The sequence below is a fragment of the Manduca sexta genome, chromosome 11 (genome assembly GCF_014839805.1).
Source record: "Manduca sexta isolate Smith_Timp_Sample1 chromosome 11, JHU_Msex_v1.0, whole genome shotgun sequence".
Taxonomy (NCBI): domain Eukaryota; kingdom Metazoa; phylum Arthropoda; class Insecta; order Lepidoptera; family Sphingidae; genus Manduca; species Manduca sexta.
Genome location: NC_051125.1, coordinates 3595163 through 3615583, shown reverse-complemented (window position 1 = coordinate 3615583; position 20421 = coordinate 3595163). Strand labels below are relative to the sequence as shown.

Genomic DNA, 20421 nt, shown 5'->3' with positions numbered 1-20421 from the left:
GTTGTCCAAAAACAAAAATTATAACACAATTGCGAGTTATTTGATTTATACGATGTTACACCTCCTACGATCCTTACCCCAACGCGCCTTATTGTGTCGCGATTGAAATATCCTGTTTTGTTCACAAAAAATCTCAAACTTGATACATACGACACAATGTTTGATTCTAAAAAGGTTTAATTTAGTGGACTCGTTTACTGCCCGCCTCATATTGAATTAGCGTAACTTTATTGCAATTTATTGCACTGACAATGAGAGAAGAGTTCACTTACTCCACTTGACGTCAGAGGATGACGCCGAGTCTTCATTCGTATGTATTTATGTGCCGACACGACTGTAGGCATAGGTGATTCGTTCTGTTTCATGCGAACATTATTTTTTAATATGGTTTTAGAAGATTTTATTGGTGAGTTAGATAGATACTAGATCTTTCTGGATGTTTAGTATACCTACACGTATTTTATTGTAGTATCTACTTACGTTACTTTGCGCTTCAACTAACGATCTACGTTGTGTACTACACATTTTTAAGCCGGACCCATTTAGATGTTTCAGTCAAATATAATAATTTTCCTCAAATTTCATCACAAATATTTGCACAATCTTTGACGTAATTTTACTTAGTACTTCAACCTTTGTGTATCTTTTTATTGCTTTTACTTACTGTTGCAGACACATCAGTCATCGAACCCAAAATATTTAAAGACAATGTAAACCAACCTCCATATATTTCTTGTGATTTTTTCCTACCGCTTGGTAGCAATGGCCTCTTAATCTTCTCGTGTTATGGCTTATGATATGAAAGACGTCATTAAGTGCATGACTTTGAACATGGTCAAGCATTTCACAAACACGTCAGTGCTAAGAATATCATCAACAATCTGCATAATATTTATACGGAACGAATTTCTCACGGGAAAGTCGGAAACCAAAATGTAAAAGAACTAGAATTGTTTCTGTCCGGATTTGAACTCTCGCTCATAAGTTAGATAAGCATATAAAAAGAGCTTGTCACACAATTGAGCTATGAGGCCTCATTTGCACCAATATATCGATGATAACGAGACCTATTTCAGATTAACCAAATACACCACTTCTGATATCAGTATACAAATGATATCAAATTGGTTTGGCTACTGTTTCCACTTCTACGATTCCATAAGTGCGCACACACATTCTAAATGATGTATTGTAGAAAAAGTTCTCTGTCATATGGTAGTATTGTTCGTTTGGTTTGCGCAAACTATGTTAAAACTTAATCACACATTTGTATTTGTCTTTGACGCTATTGCTCGGTAAAGCAACTAATATAGTGCAGAAGCAATGTATACGGGAAACCCCTCTTTCCAATCTTTCCAGGAAATTGGTCAGCTATGACGACATATGATTGTGTTCGCACACATTTGAATTCATTGATCTTGACCCGTCTTGGAGAATAATATTTGTCGAACCTACTTTATATTCTTTTACAAATGTATTAAACCTTTACGAAGATGCACTAGCATTTTCGAGAAACGTTTTTATATTGATTTTCTTTAATGAACGTGCTTCTGTAGTAACTGACTCCATATTTACAAGTGCAACTAACATTCGATGGTACAGTTCGTAAAAAAAAAACGTAGTATGACCAGAGATCACATATTTTAAAGACACCTGTCATTAAGTCTCGTTGAAACACGAAAATATTAAATAAAAGTGTCCTTTTTAACCAATCCCTCGATAGGATACCTACATGAACTTTGAACCGAGAAAGTTCTAGGTTTGTTATCAGATCAAGCATTATATTTAAATTACTTGTTTGGGATAAATATCCGAGCATCGATTGACGTCAGGTAGGTCGCGGTCAATAATACTATGCTAAATATTCCTTTTAAAACGTTCAGAGAACCTGATGAAGGCAAGAGACAATGTTGCTATATATTACAAGTTTTTGGTATAGCTTATTCCATTGTTACCTGCACATAAACACAGGTTTAACTGATACGATGAATGTACGCCCATTACGATTATCATAGGAGCTTTACGTATCGTAATAGACAAATATTTATTTACAAGATAAACGTTTCATTAATTGTAAAATTCCACTTTACATACAAATGTTTGATATCTTATTGTTGGCAGAGCGAGATTGGAATCTCGACAAATATGTTATTTTACATTCTGGCACACTACAAATAGTCGTACAGTAAACATTATTTAATATAAATACAATAATAAATCTCTACACTCCTTGGTTACGCCATAAGTTATTTCATTCATATTTTTTAAATTACCTTAGTAGAAGATTGTTACGACAAATATATTAAGAAAATTGCGCAAAAAATTCGAAAATTACAGGATGGTGAATGTGAAGTGAGCAGACAGTTTTTTTTATTTTTATATAAATATAATAATAAAGATATTATATATAATTGTGCAGTACATGTGTGGAGGAGTTAAGTGACAGTCCGGTTACCATTGGACCGATTTTGTCTGAATTTGTCTTGTCTGAATATTTCACATTTTACGAGCAAAATAGCCTATATTAAAATGGAATGGACTACCGAAGGTCCAGCAGCGGGTCTGTATTAATACAGAACTGGTATTTTTATATTTTACTTTTACCTACGTAGAATAATGTCAAAACAATTTGCAAAAGACAAAACGCAGATAGGCTTGCAATCTAGGAATATTTATGAATGTTAATTGTAAATACCTTGGATAGTCAACGTGCTTATTGTCATACCGATAAACAACTCCAATTGCGGACGGAGGAGCGGAGAAATTTAAACAAATTTAAGGGAATCAAATCCTGTCTTATCCCAGTTTTACAAAGTAACTTTGCCACTAAACCTATCAAGATGCCACTAAACCAACCAATAGACGCACGGCCGCGCAGCAAGGTAAATAAATTCTTATAAAAAACGCACACTAGAAAACGCTATTAGGGTTTTTATTCTCTTCTTCTAAGCTCACTCCTATCGCATCATGTGGAAATGTGGTTTACCCTGGTTGCAACTCTGCCTACCCCTTCAGGAACAAAAGCGGAATGTATGTGTGTGGAATATTTTTTGCAAAATCATCTAAAAGAAAAGCATGACGTACCGGAAAGAATATGTATGTTCCTATCGCATAGCAAACAGATTCACACATGTTTATTACGATTGTATAGTTTACAACTGCGCAAGTAGGTACGCATCTAACTGAGAATATCCGGGCATGGCCATAAATACTGTATTAAAAGTTTAACGACTTTAACAAGTGGTGTGGTATACACTATACATAGTAATGCGCACTCTGTAGGCGTGAAATATGGCACTGTATCCATCCTAACCGAATTTAGGTCACCGCGGCCAATTTCAACGGAGATTAGCCAGATACGCAGATCTTATAGTAAACAAGTTTGTGCGCAACACACATGTTCTCTCTGTTCCTTCACTCTCATAGTCCGGTGAGACGACATGACAAACAGGCGCAGGACCAAAAGCCTTACGTGCTTCGCTCTTACTGAATGAATATCACTATTCGGCCATACGGATAAAAAACTTATACTTACTAATAAAATAATGGTAATGGTGCCCGGACATTCGTCAACTAATGTAGGTATAAAAAGACTTATATGAATTGTTAGCATAAAATCTAGATTTCAATGAAGACTTTAAACAATAGGTACAATCAGTAATGGAAGTTCTAAACCCCGAATTTTCCGGTGATCTTTTTTCATACGGACTAATCTGTGACCCCACTAAACCACTTTTTTCACGTTCATCGGTTAGTAGAGGACCTTTCAGTCATCTACGTTATATGTAACTCACGAAAAGCACTTACTTGTTTGCTGGACGTTGTATTTATTTTATATCCGCCCGGATAGCGACCACTGTACAAAAGGTGTTATAACCCGCCATAGTGACTGATGTAACTGTGTCGCGTTCGGATCAGCCTGCATATATCCAGTTCCAACAAACCGGCATAATTGTGTCGACTGTCGAGGGGTAATCATCTCTCATCAGTACACATTCTATTGGATCCCACTCCACTTATCAATAGTCAGTAAAAAAAAACTTAGAAAAAATATTTTCGTATTAAAAGACATCGTAAATTTATGGAAAAATCTAATTAAGGCGTGCAAATCTCTTAATCACAAAATACTAATCTGCAGCAATCTAGATTATTCACGACCCAAATAGGTTTTACCAAGAAACAGTGACAGGTTTCATATAATTTCGTTATCAGTATTTGCAGATGCATAATAAACAGAGATAAAATGTACGTACCTATCTCACGTCAACATAATACAGCATATTATTTCATCCCGTGTAATGGGTTGTTAAACGACAGATTGTTATGGATTTATCAAAATCTGTATTGGAATGGAGATAAAATAACACTATTATATTGTTTATGACGGATACAGAAGTAAGGAGTGAGGGCTGTTTTGCAATTTTCAGTAAGCGTTCCAATCGAAGCTCCGGTTTAATAACCGTATAAGTAAAAGGTTCAAAAAATCGAAGAGTTCTTCTTATGATATTCTTTGTTCCTCAGCGGCCTATACGCCTTCCGTAAAATAAAGCTGCGCAAATGCAAAAATAGATGTACTCACATTAAAATTAAACTATTTTTCAAATGTTATCACGGTTTTTATATTATAATTTTCACCCGACGTTTCGAAGTCTGCAGCCTTTGAAAAATAGCAATATATAATAGATTTGAATATCTAACATTCGCGTAAACTTAAGAAATAAACTGTACTTACAATTAGGTACTTATTGTACTTATAACCCACTCTCCTATAAAACTGTAAAGGCCATGCGCCACGAGTTCCTATAGACAGCCCGAAATTACAAGACAAAGCAAATTAATTACGATCTACAAGCCAGACACAAAACAGTTCACGCAAATGAACACGTTATTCTATGAAAATACAATTTAATTTATCAATCAGGAAGTAGTTGCTATAAATAAAGTTTTATGTGAGGCAAAAAAATCATTTAGCCACGATTTCCATTCTCTTAGTTTTATGTTAGATATTGAAACTGCAATAGCGGCATTGCGAAGTTTTTTTCATTCGTGTAAAAGGTGGTAGGGATCATCGACTTAGGTACATTTTGCATCAAACTAATTTACGTATAGAATAAAATGCAACAAACATAATACCACCAGTTTTGGATTATCCAGTGTATGCAAGATATTGCAAAATGTCATCAGATTTGGAAATATTACAAAGCCCAGACTACCTACAAAAAGAAACAATGAAATTAAATTTTCATCGCATTAAAACCTAAACTTAAAGTCAGTGGTACCTGATGACAAAATCAAACGCTCTCAATTCTAGTTGTTTTTTGTAGTTCTATGTAAATAAGAAAGTGTTACTTTCCTTAGTAATATTACAAAAAACATCAGCAATAAATATTTTTTCAAACACTTTACATATGTACTTATTTCTGATTGCAATAGACACCAACTGCCAACTTCTGCCAAAACCATGCTGTAAGCATTTCAAACGAGTTTTTTTATTTTTATTTTTGCCCTATTGATATCTGGACGATCCTTTATTGGTATGTCGTTAATGGGTTGCCAGAACAATTTTTATGGAAAATAAAACACCAAAATTACTCAAGAAATTAATGTATTCTCTGTATAGCCTTAGGTAACACTTACATTATCCCTAAGCCCCCCCTGTCCAAGCACATAACGGGGATCAAGGCGGACATATAAACAAAACATGGCTAAGTAAAACGAGCGCGTATATTATCTCCGTTCAACCTTACGACTAGCCCACGCAAGAACGAATTCTTTGGGGTTCCGTCGCAGATATCATCACATCACCCAATAGGGTCCATATTAGCTCAGCTCCTCGTACTGAGTTCAAGCGCCTGAAACTTGCCACTATGCGTCACCGCCAAACTTCCACCGTATACAGCCGGACACCTTCCCAAAAAGAATTAATACTAAATATATTAAACAAAAATATAATTATAGATATCATTCCTCTTTGCTCAATTTCATCTTTTTTTTTGTTTCGTCCTTTTTGTTTTTTTTTTTTCTGAAGGTGCTAAGGAACTTTAAGTTCAGACTTATTTACATCGTTTTTTATGTAATCCACTATCACTCTATACTTATCAAGATTATAAATTTTTCTAGTCCATAAGTACCAGAAAAATTTCACAGGAAAATATATTTTTTTTGACAGGCAGTTTTAATTGCATTTGACAACAAATGTTACTACAGTATAGTTCACAATAACAGCCAACGAGGAAAATCTCGCCAGTCGTCACAATGATGCCAGTAACATACTGGCACACTAACAAAAGCTTGCCAATTGCTTTAGCAACTTCTGCCAAATACCATATAGAATGATTGTGTTTTTTACATATATTGTTTAAGAAAATTAGTTTATAATTATGGTAATAAGATGCACAATAGATATCATCTACACAAGTAGTTATTCATATCTATTTGAAAAATTATATAATCTGTGACCTGTGATTTAGAGAAACAATGCTTCTATATAAAAATTAGACACTATTGATTACAAAACAATTTGACAATTAAGTTAAATAATGACGTCACAGTATTCTATGTCCGTTAACATTAAAACATGTTAAACAATTCCAAAATACTTTTTTCCAAACATTCTTAAAAACTTACAATTTTCTAAATGAGTGTTAAACTTATTCTAATTCCAAGATGCTTGAGCTGATGTCATTCACGTGCAATTATCTTGAGGTCTTTTAAGACGCATACATTTTTCTTCCACAATCCTGATAATTGTTAAGTTATGATTGTTTTCCATAGGGCTCTAGAGTCGACCGCTATCAATCATGGGATGACTGTAAACTTGTAGATATATCTTGAGGATAGCCCTATGATCAGCAGTGGATTACATGTGGCTGATGATGATGAGCTTTTGCCCTAGTTATTTTTACCTTCCCTCTCAAGCATTAGGTCTTCCATTTTTAATTATGATACAAACAATATCAAAAAATTTCCACATTCTTCTTTCCATCAATATTTTTTCTAGATTCCATGTAATGTTTACTCATCGATGCTCTTTTTAATTTCTTCCACTTGAGTGGTTGAAATAATATATCAACCATCTAAAATTTGACAACTCCAGATACTGGACAGTCATGGTAGCTTTTACGTCGTTAATTTGGTTTATTTTAAATAATACAATATCGTCAAGATGAATCCATTTTTTCTACCATTCAGTACTCTTCAAGTTTTTCCAAAATCCAAACACACATCACATTTACTCCAAATTTGCAACAATCATCCATAGATATAAGAAAATATTCTCTCTTCTTAACTAATATTTACAGGCACAGCCTTTAACTAAAGACGTTATTGAGTTCATTTAACAAATGCTTCTGGTGGTATCTTCCCTTCTGATTGGAGTTGATTGAAGATGAAGACCGCTCTTTGGAGGTCCCAGCATGTTTCTTGAAGGCAGCTAAAAATAAAATTATGTTTAAACCTCTTGATATTTGTTCATAAATTATAACTTATACATTATGTTGAATAAATGTGTGAAAAAAAGAACATGGAGAATTTATCGCATATTATTTGATACAAATTTTATGGATCAATTATTTAGAATTACAAGATTTTAGAAAATACAAGTTGTAAATATACAAATGTTTACAATTGCAAATATACAAATGGTCGTTCGGCCTAAATATGAGGTTTTAATAGTACCTCATAATTCCTCAATGCCACAACCATGTATTAAAACAAATACATTGACTAAGCATAGCCGATGCACACATATGTAACGCTCATTTTCTCACGTCTGGCGCATGGTGATGCTCATGAATGGCAATCAAATATTTTGATGCTGCAGTTAACGGACTACAGGTTTATCATTTACCATCACAATTTTTTGCATTTATGGTATTAATATTAATACTAAGTTTAGACTAGCAAGTTCTTGCAGCTATATGTTGCGCTATAACTTTCAGTAGTAGTAGTAAATAAAATAAATAAATAAATAGTTCTATATAAATACAACTTGCCACAAGTCGTCAAATTTCTTACTGGAGTCGACTACTGTAAGTTTTCTAGCTATTTCTAAACCATGCTTTAGGGTATCAGTTAATTATGAACTATAAAAAATGTAAAATATAGTTAGTATTAGTTGTATAATGCGACTAACTTGACGCTCCAGTGTTCGTTCATGCCGGTCTGCTGGCTGAGCATGGCGAGCAGCTGCATCTTGTGCGCGTCGTCCGGCGCAGCGCCCGCCGCCACGCCCGGCGCCACGCCCGGCACGGCGCCCGGCGCGGGCCCCGGCGCAGGCGCAGCCGGCGTCGGCTCCACTGAACCAGACGCGAATGCTTTCTCTTCCTATAACCAACAATGTAGCACATCAACAAATGTGTCAATTAAGACCAGGTTGTTTCATCAGAGATCAAGTAAAGTTAAGGCTCTTATCACTTTGGGGAATTTTAAGCACATATTCACAGCGTGGTGCCCACGTCCCATGTTATAAAACTGTAACTTTACTTGACAATATATGAAACAACACAGACTTGTTAGTATTTTTATTTTCCATAAAATACTATGAGGAACATAATCATCATGATGTGTTTCAAACTCAAACCATTTATGATTCAAATTTTAATAAACATACAAATTCATTATTTTGTAATCAATCTTTAGTGCTAGCTTAGAGCTAGTGATTCACCCGCCATCTTGTCTGTAAACAAAACTATACGTCGACTGTACCTGTTCCTTGGTGGTGTTGGTGACATACAGCATGTCGTTGATGACGCAGAAGCCACCGCTAGTGTTGGGCACGATGACGAACGTGCGGTGGAAGGAGCGCGTCGGGTTACCAGCGGTATTCGTCTCTTTGTATATGCCGTTCATCGTCAGAACTATCATAGCGGGCTGTGGAAGAAATTATCTAATTAGGATGCTTAATTTAAACTATAGAAAGAGTATGTTTAAAATTATCAAAAAAAAAAACTTGCTATGACTTTCAAAATGTATGTAGATATGACATACACTAACTAACAAACAAACCGAACAAGTGTCCCTTACGCACACATACGCATTCATTTACTACACTGACATGTGTGAAAGACATGACGTAATAAAAACAGTACGAACAAGGCAGCTAGTATTTGACATTAACGCGCAGTGGATGCAGTCGTCCCAATGGAATAGTTTCTGATCTTCGTATTGTGCGTGATAATTGCCAATCTATAATATTTAAATATCATTGTTTTGTAATCTATAAAGCAGTTTTTATGTTACTTTTTAATTTGATAATGTTGCGTAAATAAATATAAGTATACACACTCACCGTAAACACAATGAGATCAACCGCAAAGCCCATAAGATCATGCGTGGTTTTAGGCAGGTCCGACAGGAACGATACGACTTGTAATCTTCCCGTGCGTAAGTAACGCCTCCTCTGTTCCCTGTCTGTTACACGCATTATGTTCCGGCTGTTTGATATGTATGATGTTAGTCTGGAAAATAAATATAAAATAATATAGCATAGGGTCACAATCGAGAACATTAATTAGTTTAGTGTAATGTAGTGTCGTGTAATTAGTGAATACACAGGGCGAAAAGCGGACGCAACGATTGCGCCTCTCGGGAATAACAGGTGTGAGTATATGCCCCAGAGCTGTATAGTACCCTCTGCAGGATGGTGAGATATCTTACTACTAATATTTAAAACCATTAAAATTATCAATTTTTATTGATTGATTGGAAGGGGGGTTTTATCGCGTTTGGGGCACATTCACTTCCCTCCACAAGAGTGGCTATTTATGTGTCCTTTCTCTGAAAATAGCTAGTTCCGAGGCTATGCCAAAATATATAACGAGTATTTTGATCAAATTATAACAATGTTATCAGCTTCTTAAGTATAAATATCATTAAGAATATAACATACCTGTTATTAGGTGAATTTCTGCTATCATTGCTTAAGTAATTAGAAGCCATTGAGAGGCTTGCGTTTTCATGGTACGCCTCAAGCAATGCCTGGCGGGACTCAGAGTCGAATATTGCGAAGTACTGAGTGAGGAACTCTCGTACGAGGTCCTGGCCCGCCGGGTCCACTAGGAACGACTGCTGTCGGGGGGGCAGCGAAAGGTCTTCTGACACGTCGAAACCAATGGCTGGAGGTAGGTCGGCACCGTCCTGTCATTAAATATGAATGTAGAATTTATTAGGTATGTCCAAAATGTGAAAGGTCATATTCATCATTAGCCCCCAGATGTGAGAATATGATATGGCAAAAAGATACAATCATCAGCGATAAAGTTTCCATTGTCAACATGCAGTCTTACTTATAAACTTGTTTTAACGTTAAGAGGTGATTAAAATTTGCCTAAATAGCTGTCAGACATCACCGGTTTCCTAGTTTAAACCTTATTAAAAGGCAAGATGACGGGTTTTGACTTACAGCTGATTGAGTAAAGGTGTTTTAACTATATATATAGCTTTGCAAAATGTTTATAAGTAAGACTGATGCCTCCACTACCCAAAGATTTTCCGACCAACCCGTTGGAGCGGCTTTCTGTGATGTATCAAATCCTCTCCCCATCTTGTAGCTGAATCACAGTTTCTGAAGCTATAAAAAAATACTTTAATACTATAAAATGTATATATATATCCAATGCACTTACTAATTTCATCAGCTTGGGGAACTTCTTCCGCACATCGCTGGAGATAACAAACATTATGGCAATGGATGTCAAATCACAGACCATCTGAAACTCGGTTAGTTTCAGTTTATATAAGTAAATTAGCGAAACATGTTTGTGTATGTAGCGGTATGTTATTTCTTTAAAATGTTCACAATCGATTTATTACAAACATTTTGTTTACAAATACCATTACATAAACAAACCTCTCGTTTCGCTAAAATAGATATATTATGACATTAGTCGAGCAACACATAAATAACAATTTTATAATCTAGCGCAAAACATATTGCCAAGACAAATAAGTAAAAATACATATATTTTTTTCTATTGAATTTGTTTAAAATGTAGTTTTTACTCAGTATTTAACAAGCAGATTGTTTGTCACATGAAAACTAGCTTTAATCTATTAATTCAATACCTTTTACAGCCCTTTTATCTAGATTTGGATAAAATCTAAATAAAGAGAACACATCACATTTTAAAAAAATTCTACTAAAATAAAGATTATTTTCAAGACTATTTTGGTATGTATTATCGCCGTTTAAATAAACGATCCCAACCCTTTTTTCGATCCACCGCGAAAATGGATTGATTATTATCTAGATGGGATTGCAGATTAAGATTGGAATCATTTATTTAAATCGGCGATTAGTGGTACTTTTGGTAGGACATGGATAGTATTGAATAATTAAAATTTCTGCCATACATTACGTGATTCATCCCAATATTGTAAGCACCACTTAAATATGCAATGTATGGACACTAAATCATCATATGACATGTAGCAAAAATCTTTAAAATGGGAAATAAAAAAATAAAACTGTAACATTTGGTGCGAACAATTATAGTGTGCAAATATTCCACTTCTCACACTATTTTTATTCGCCTAAATTATAACATTCCGAAAAATCGTAATGAACTGTGACAGTTGAAATTGCAACAATTGCTAAATTCAAGAATAACAACATTTTATTAGAAAATAATACATTACATGCAATTTCAACTACATACGAAATGTAGCGGTTCCCCAGAACGTATATGGTCAGTATTAAATTGTTATTTTTGTGTTGCTGATTACTGGCTCAAATAACCATTTCTATAAAAATTTGTTCCACATGAAATACGGTTTTGAGCTAGTACAATCATTATTGGACAGTTACCATGCATGGATAACATATAAAGCAATTAATATAGAAAAAAAATACAAAATTTATCAGACACATTGATAAAATTTCAAAATAAAACTTCTATAGATTTGTTTTTATGTGACTTTGAGTGTAAACTTTTAACACCAACAAATATCATATAAAAGTTTTACTTCAAATACGTTCGATGCAATATGTAAAACAGTTGATGCCAGGATAGAAAAATATAGGAACAAAACTTGTGAAAAATAAATATTTTTGTTTGAAACACAAAAACTAAATTGTGCTCCTATACCCATCTTGGCGGACCTATAACAGAAAAAAAATGGTTTTGACACTTGAAATTATGGGGAATGCAGCATGTATAATTTTCTTTGACATACAAAAATATTTTTATCACTAAACAACGCTACATAAAATGTTAACTGTAATTGGCATTTAAAGCGTTAATTACAAAATCAATTTTCTTGTTTGCGTCCGAGTTTGTTCTTTTTAAGCAATTTTATTAATCATCCATTAATTTAAAGACAATGAATTTGACTTTATGTCATTATTTCTCTAACCCCTACCAGACCTAGACATCTGCCATACCAACTCCTTCAGTGATAACTATGTGTGACATTTTTTCACAGGGTTTTTCAGTGATTTCTCTATTCCATCTCATTACCTGATATATATTTCGTGATCATGAAACCTGTTCACCAAAGGATTTCCCTTGAGGTACAGCTCAACGAGGGGCAGTGACTTCAGTGGGTCCAGTGAGCCGAGGAATGGTATCTGGTAACAAAATTAAATATTTAAACCTCCAATTACGTTTTTCTAATATTTTTTATGCAGTATCCCTCAATAGCTGTACTAACAGTGTGATGGTATATTGGTAAAAACACCAATTCTTATATTAAAGTTATAATCTACGTGATTTTCTATAGATATTTGAATGTTTGTTAGTAAATGTGGAAACTGCTGAATGGATAAGAATGAAATTTGGCATACAAAATATATATCATCACCTGAAGTAACATTTTGTATACTTCTTCATAAAAATACATAGTGAGACAATCATGCAGGAAAGATCATTCACATGAGTGAAGCTGCAAACAAAAACTATTTCCATATAAAGTTATTAATTATTTTATTAGTCATTGGTATTCCTTACAATATTAAACTAACGGGCAGAACTAACTTCCCTATAGATTTCCACAGCAATTATACATATGAATCACACAGGCAATAACAATGTTAAGAATAATAAATATGAGAAATAAACGCAATTTGCCATACCCTGTTGTCACCCATGTATAAGATTTTCAGATTCTTGAACTTGGAGGACAATATCTTGAGGTGCTCGAGTCCATGCAGCTTATTGTCATTGAGGTTGAGAGCTTCAAGATCAGGGATGTTCTCAGCGATTATGTCAATGGCAGCCAACATAATCATTGGACGGAACAATGCGCAGAATATGTCTGTTAAATCTGTATTAAACAGGAAATTGTTAATTCCAAGATATATATTATTAAATTATGAGCATTACAATACCAGATAATTTTACTTATTTTTAGTTAATATAAAATTTATTGGAAACTTAATTGACCAACTTATTATAATGAGTTTACCTGAATACATAGGTACTTTAAATTTTTCAACAATATTATCAATAACGCCTTACCTGGATCAGCATGAAATTTTGTCAAATCTAATGCTTTAGTTGCAGCATTGTATCTTTTAGCCATTGTCAGTTTCATCTTCTCCTTCATATCAGCATCTATTGTGATATTCGGTACTGCGTTTCTCACAATCACCACAAGCTTGAAACCATCAGACATTGTAATTTTTCTGTCTGCATGATACAGTCTCTCGGCGATTTTGACATCATCCACATAAAACACGGCAGCATTGCCATTGGTCTTGTAGTAATGTGGAATGAAGATCTCAGGTGATATAAAACTCAGCAATGACCGTAATACCACCTCTTTCTCATGTTTAGCTCCATATGGAATTATAATTTGGTACCAAGGGAGTATACCAGCAATGAACTTCTTTTTAACTACTCCATGATGGGCTCTTGGGGCTGGTGAGTTCATACGGCCTCCACGCCCCCTGAAAGCGCTTTTCCGATACTGTCCTTGACCGCTCGTGGCACCCATGTCAATATCATCGTCAAGTAATAGTTTGGGATCGTTCCATGTGCGAATCTTGTTTTTGCCTTTACTTGTTGGCTTGAAGCTAACACGTCTTGTTGAGTTGCTCTGAACGCGGTCATCATGATCTGCAATATGATAAAAAAAACATAGTTTCCATAAATCAGTACAATGTATCTAACATAATCCTTGGCATATTATGGTAACAATGTAAGAATTATATCATATGCTATATTGTTTGGTACAAATGAAGAATCTGTCAGATTGAGAGATAGGGATAAAAAGAGCAAAATGTGATTAATTACTACTGTAATTACTTGTATTGTGTGATTTGTGTTTAACAACATTATAAGAATATTAATTTCAAAAATGAAAATGTCAGGTGAGGCTTATTATAAAGCATTTCTGTTTCATTCTCATACACTTTATTCCCATACATATTTTTACTCAAAACATTCACCCTTAAAATACAAATATGTTCCTCAAAGTATTTTCTGATTGGTTAAAATCCCTATTATGATGCTTATAACATAAACTATAGGATTGTTTTAGTAATCATCTCTGGGGCCTTATTCTCTATCACGCACGTTATTTTGACAGTGCGTAACAAGCACGTAACACAACGCATCATGTTAAGGACTATAGAAACTTGGCTTACAGAATACCATTCCACGCACATTTCTCGAAGATAACATGACACGGCCGCAGAACTATCATACAGAATAAGGGCCCTGTATTAGTAAGTATGTCTTAGCAGATGTGTCCAGCAAGTAATACCTTAAAGGGAAATAAACCATGTGTCTAAATTACTCCCTTTCTTTTCAGTATTATCTAGTAGCGTGACTAGAGCAGCAAGAGCCTAGGAGAACAAAAAAATCAGACCATGCAGACCAGTATGTAAAACACAGTCAACAAATGCGAAGAACCGGACAGAAGAAACAAAACTTTTTGGTTAACCTCAATTAAACTTCACAGGGTGATGCCTAGAAGAAAAGGTCACTGGTCAGGGATTTGACCACCAAATTTGATGGAATATAGTAATATATGTATAGTCATCAGGAAAAGTAGCTGATCAAATTCAAAAGTCTTTTACACATTAACTTTATAGTGGCAGTTTTGATAAAGTCTCAATTGCAGACGTAGCTGCAAAGCAACAGGAGTTTAGTAATAAATTCAAGTAACTTATGTATAATGCAAGGCAGCTTATATAAAACATTCCTAGCGGCATTATCTGCATGAAAAAGTTTTCTAAAGTAAAAGTTGCCTATGTTCTTCCTAGGGTATCAAACTATTTTCACACCAAATATCATTACAATCCATTGAGTTTATCACATTCAGACATGCAGACAGATGTGGCAGGTAAATTTATTTAATAATATATTTTTTAGGCCACTTTTGACAGTTCTGCCTGGAAATATTTTGGGGAGGCCTATGTTCATCAGTGTTCATGTGTCTGATGATATATGTTAAAACATTTTAAGAGGAATAATTCCGGCACACACATTCCCAAGATTAGCGTGTTCAAAAACACAAAACAAACTCTTTGACTTTATATTATAGTATAATTTTTTGTCATTAGATAGCCGCAAAAATTGCTAAATATAATATACAAAACCTCAAATTGCTTGTAGACATGCTTGATAATAAGTAACAACTCTTTTTTATAGAAATGAATTAAAAATGCTTTAGTAGAGTCATTAGGCCACTTATCAGCCACTTCCTTGAGTTAACTTAAATTGAGTAAAAAAAAATACATAAAATTGGTCCATTATTTATATAACAAGTTTTATACTTACTAAATATTTTATTTATTTTTGCTTTGAAATTAAACATACTTATATATCAAATAGTAATCAATTTGAATAGTATTTAATGAACTAGGGAATTTTTCTCATGAATTGAATTGAATAAAATAATCATTAAGAATTTTGTCGTGGTCTTTCGGATATACTTAAGCAGCATATTTTAGTTGGAGGTTATAATCCTTTTTGTATTAAGTCTTAGTTGCCGCAAACTGCATTGACCATACTTTGTGAGCGACCACATTTCAAGTAAATTTTTTATCAATGAAACATATAGTAGTTAACTAAACATTTGCATCTGTAAGTTTTTTACAACCCCAACTGCTAAACTGTATAACCATCAACTAAACATTATGTACAAAATAAGCAAAAGAAACTAAAAATTTCAAAGTCAAAATACAACCATATAGTCCCTTTCTAACATGTTAATATTTAATTAATCAACTACATTTCATACTTCATAATGCAACATATATTAAGAAAACTCACCATTGAATAATAGTAAAGTTTTGATTCAATCTTGTAAATTTCTTGGCATAGAAAGTACTCCAGTAAAGAGCAATAATATAGTTCTATTTAACCTATAAATGCTGCATCTGTTAAATAATTTCATTAAATGTAATGTAGTACTCACCAAAATGATCATTGTCACCCTTCCAATTACGGTGCCTTGGGCCACCTCCACGTTTAGGCATTGTGTATGCAGTATAGCTCTTTAACTATGTTACTTGAGTTTTCTTTTATTCTGCAATAGAGACCATAAAAAATAAGTCAATTATTATATTAAGGACAGCTGTAAACTAAATCTTGTAACACATGATGCAAGTTATTTACTGTGGAACTAACCAATGTTTTTTTAATATTATGCCTGCAATGCTTGGACAATGTACAAATGTTTTCCCACTATTCAAGTAGGTACAACAAAAGATTCCTCGAATGCTTCAAGTTTATAAAATAGAAAACAACACGTATAAACGTGTTGATAAATAAATCTAATTTTGATAGCATGGCCTTTGAGATACCTACATGAATCATGCGTAACAAGTTTTGAGAAATATATATTGTGAAAGCGAAAGTGTTAACCTTAATAAGTATTTATATGAAAACTTAAATAGCGAGCGACAAATTAAGGTTACATGAATGACGCAGCGGGCGCCATACATGCAAAAACAGGATTTTGCAATAGGTTAATTCCATCCAAATAACTTACAAACTAACATACCAGCACAAAATTGGGTGTTCAATTAAATGGAATGGTATATTTAGAATTAATCAATACAATACTATTTCAATTTATGTATTGTAATATGCTTTCTTAATTTTCTTTATACAATTTTTTACGTCAGTCGTCAACGTATGTCAAAAAAAGCGTATGCCAGACCTCAGAATAAGAACAAGCAAGACCTGTCAAGCGTGTTTCGTGAGCCGTCGCGCAGCCGTCCTGCTTCTCAGTTATAAGTAGTCTATGGATTATTACAAAAGTTCCTGAGAAAAGTTCAACCCGCATACGCAGTGTGGCCAATGAAATTCTTTAAAAATGTACTACATAAATAAACATTCCTATCCTAACAAACCCATAGAAAGTATGCAATGCGCCTGATATTGTTTTGAAAACAACAGAAGTATTTTGTATATATGTAAAATTTACAAAAACGAAAAAAGTAGAAAAATAACGTATTTTTTACAGACGACTTAAATACATATATATTACTATTTACAGTTTATCATTTTTTTGCAACTATTAACTGTAGTACTCTGTGACCAGAATGTGCAAATAAACAACGAACGAAATCCGTGCTCAAGCTCTATTTTGATCTATTTAATAACAAATTACTCTCGTAGCTTTATGCAACCTACGGCCTGACCACAAAAATCTTACAAAAATTAATGAAAGTTTTCTCAATAACTCTTGAGAAATATAGTATGCTCACCCAAGAACACAATAATTTAGTTAATAGTGACTATTTTTTTATTAAAATATTAATAACATGTTACATTTTAATTGTTTTTTCAGACACATAAAGTAGATCAACGAATATATGTTGTGGCTCGAAGCATCATAACCAACGCACCTTTGTAGCCCATATAAGAAAACGATATTTCCAATTGATTTAAAGCTCAGTAGTCCAAAGTCAACTTTGTTGTTTATGAAATAAGTTTAATAAATATCACAATATACCAAAAAATTAGTAATTGGGTTAAATAATTGATACTTTTAATCATATTGCATTAAACTGTTTTAATTGCTTACCTAATTTAAATAACTTTAAATTATGATAAAACGGTTTCACCTATCGTATTACCTATCGATAAAAGTACAGAACAGTACTTAACAAATAAGTATACTCTTAGATACAACTTAATCGGCCGCCCTAGATGGTGAACACAATTCATAAGACTAAGCCAACTAATTAGTTTTCAATTTTAAATCATTCATCATTTTAGGTATGAAAAGGAAACACAGGTCATCTTAGTAAATAATAAAAATAAAAGGGCTCATTTCCAAACAGATAAAATTTATTTACCAAATGAATTATTTCGTAGGATGTAATTAAACATAAAAAATATGTGACAATAAAAATGTACTTTCAAAGTGGTCATTACGAAATTCACAAAAATAGCAGATAGACAATAACCGTTTTAGAATCATGTGATAATTACAACTAAAAATCTTGGTACACTTCTATTTAATAATAAATGAAGTAATCATTCAAAGACTTGAAGCAAAATCAAGCCAAAAACTCCAGATCGTGCGTGATGGAGAGTTATTGTGGATGTCCTCTGTCCCATCTAGGGGACATAGGACCTGAATGAATGATGAACATTTCAAAGTCGTGTCCATTAGAAAACACGCGCCCTTTACAAGCATAATTATTGACCTATACGCTTCAACTGAGTCTCATAAAACATCGACATTTTGCAAAAATCATTTTTTCCATCAACTTTAAAAACTACTAAAACAGTTTTTTATTTAAACTTTCAATTTATACCATTAATTGTCTTTGGTTCATGTAAAATCTGGTATTTTAAATGAACTTTTTTCCTTTTTCCAATCGGTTTAATTTTAATTGTATAGTAATAGATTAAAATAAATAGGTATAACTTATTTCTCACATTATATTTATTTATAAAAAAGCAATTCAATCGCAAATTAAAAAAAAAATGAAATATACCAGCTATAAAAAAATATTCATAGGAAGACGCTTGGGGAGTGGAGTGCGACCATAGCGGTTAGCATTTAAAAAAAAATATCCATAGACAAGATTCGTGTGCTTTTCGAGTCTGCCATGTTTTGTCCTATTTGTCGCGCTTGGTCAACGCGATCGCGTTTATCGTTACAAACTGTTATTTTCTGAATGCATTGCGGGCTGTGTTTTGTTTACAAATAGTGTAGTTACCGGTGTTATAATTATTCTAATAGACTATTGATCAGTCAATCACTTTTGATACTAGTGCGTGCGACGGTGTAGTTCGTATTTTATGAAATTCTATATTCGCTTGGTGGTTTACAACTGTCTCTACTTAGAGAAATTCCGTCGCAATAATCGAAACATTCTCAAAGCTAACTGTGATTTCGTAATATTTTGTCTGTTTCGTCTGTGACGCAACCCACGTGCACGTATTGTAGCGAGCATCTCATGCACATTTGTTATTATTTTGTTCGCGAGTTCGATTGGTACTGGTAGCAGTCGCAATCGGATCGACGAGGGGAAAACGCGGCGCGTTCGCTCGCTCGGTTCGCGTTCGATCGGAGCATTAATAAATAGTCGTTTGATATTTGACAGTGATTTGTAATTTGTTGTGAATAATTTTGTGCAGAATAGTGTAGTTGTGGGTGTGCTGTGGCAGTGTGTGCGTCCGCCGTCGGTAGTCGGTACTCGGTGCAGCGCACAAGGCGCACACGGCGCACACGTGACTCGGGACGAGTGTTTGGGTGTCAGTGGTGTGTGGCTCGCGGGCGCCGCCACAGTCCGCCTGCAGTGCGGAGCGCGCGACGGCCGACGGGCGTCAGAGGTGAATCACCGGCGGGTGCCGTTTTGATCGTGCTTGTTTACCCGCGTGTGCATAAGTGCGTGGAGCGGAAGTGCAAGGCATGTGCGCCGCGCGTCGGCGCCGATGATACCGCCGTCCGAGGCGACGGCGTTTTGAGCCACAGTGTGTGTAAGCTATGTTCTTTGGGTTATGAGTGTGTGACAAAGTTATAGTGTGCTGAGGACACTGGAGCCCCTAGACGGAGTTGGGCCCGCCGGGGCGGCCCTGGTGCTTCTCGGGGCTCCTCACGAAGGCAAAATGGCAGCGTGGAACCGTCACCACCACTTCATGCTCATGGATGAAAATGCCAAAAATAAATGTAAGTATACAGAACACAGATATTCCTCTCAGTATATATTTTTATACAACACATGTGGAAATCATCACAAAATGACAGTACTTGTTGATTCCAACATACTGTCATCACTAACATCATCCAAACATAATGCTATAAATTACCACATAATATTTATTAACACTAATGATTATTTGAAGACTCTTCCAATGAAAGTCAAATATTGTCAACTAATTGATGGGCAAGAATTTGTGGAATTTAGAACATCTTAAATTAGTTATCTATAATGTTTGAGTTTTTGATATGGATGAAAAATTCATGAAACTTTCAGATGTTTCACAAACAGTGGTATTTACAATTTTC

The 20421-nt window shown here is 34.3% G+C and overlaps 2 protein-coding genes across 4 annotated transcripts in view; one reads left to right on the top strand and one right to left on the bottom strand.

Annotated features, from left to right (window-relative positions):
* Positions 1 to 5588: 5588 nt before the first annotated feature.
* On the bottom strand, positions 5589 to 17226 carry LOC115450492 (nuclear RNA export factor 1). 3 transcript variants are annotated; one of them, XM_037437443.1, is made up of 11 exons: positions 17136 to 17226; positions 16366 to 16476; positions 13458 to 14057; positions 13073 to 13263; positions 12459 to 12568; positions 10626 to 10662; positions 9890 to 10137; positions 9290 to 9458; positions 8707 to 8871; positions 8135 to 8325; positions 5589 to 7432 (listed from the first exon to the last, which is right to left on the bottom strand). In XM_037437443.1, the coding sequence occupies exons 2-11, from the start codon at positions 16424 to 16426 to the stop codon at positions 7333 to 7335; spliced, it is 1872 nt and encodes a 623-aa protein (XP_037293340.1). In that variant the 5' UTR covers positions 16427 to 16476; positions 17136 to 17226; the 3' UTR covers positions 5589 to 7332. The 3 variants fall into 3 exon arrangements, with proteins under 3 accessions (XP_037293340.1, XP_037293339.1, XP_037293338.1); XM_037437442.1 differs by having other exon boundaries at positions 17113 to 17193; XM_037437441.1 differs by having other exon boundaries at positions 16954 to 17190.
* A 1750-nt stretch (positions 17227 to 18976) lies between these two features.
* Positions 18977 to 20421, top strand: part of LOC115450496 (serine/threonine-protein kinase minibrain) — a 116197-nt gene continuing 114752 nt past the window's right edge. The window contains 1 exon segment of the mRNA XM_037437375.1: positions 18977 to 20082. Within this exon segment, the coding sequence (XP_037293272.1) occupies positions 20022 to 20082 (61 nt within the window). The 5' untranslated portion in view covers positions 18977 to 20021.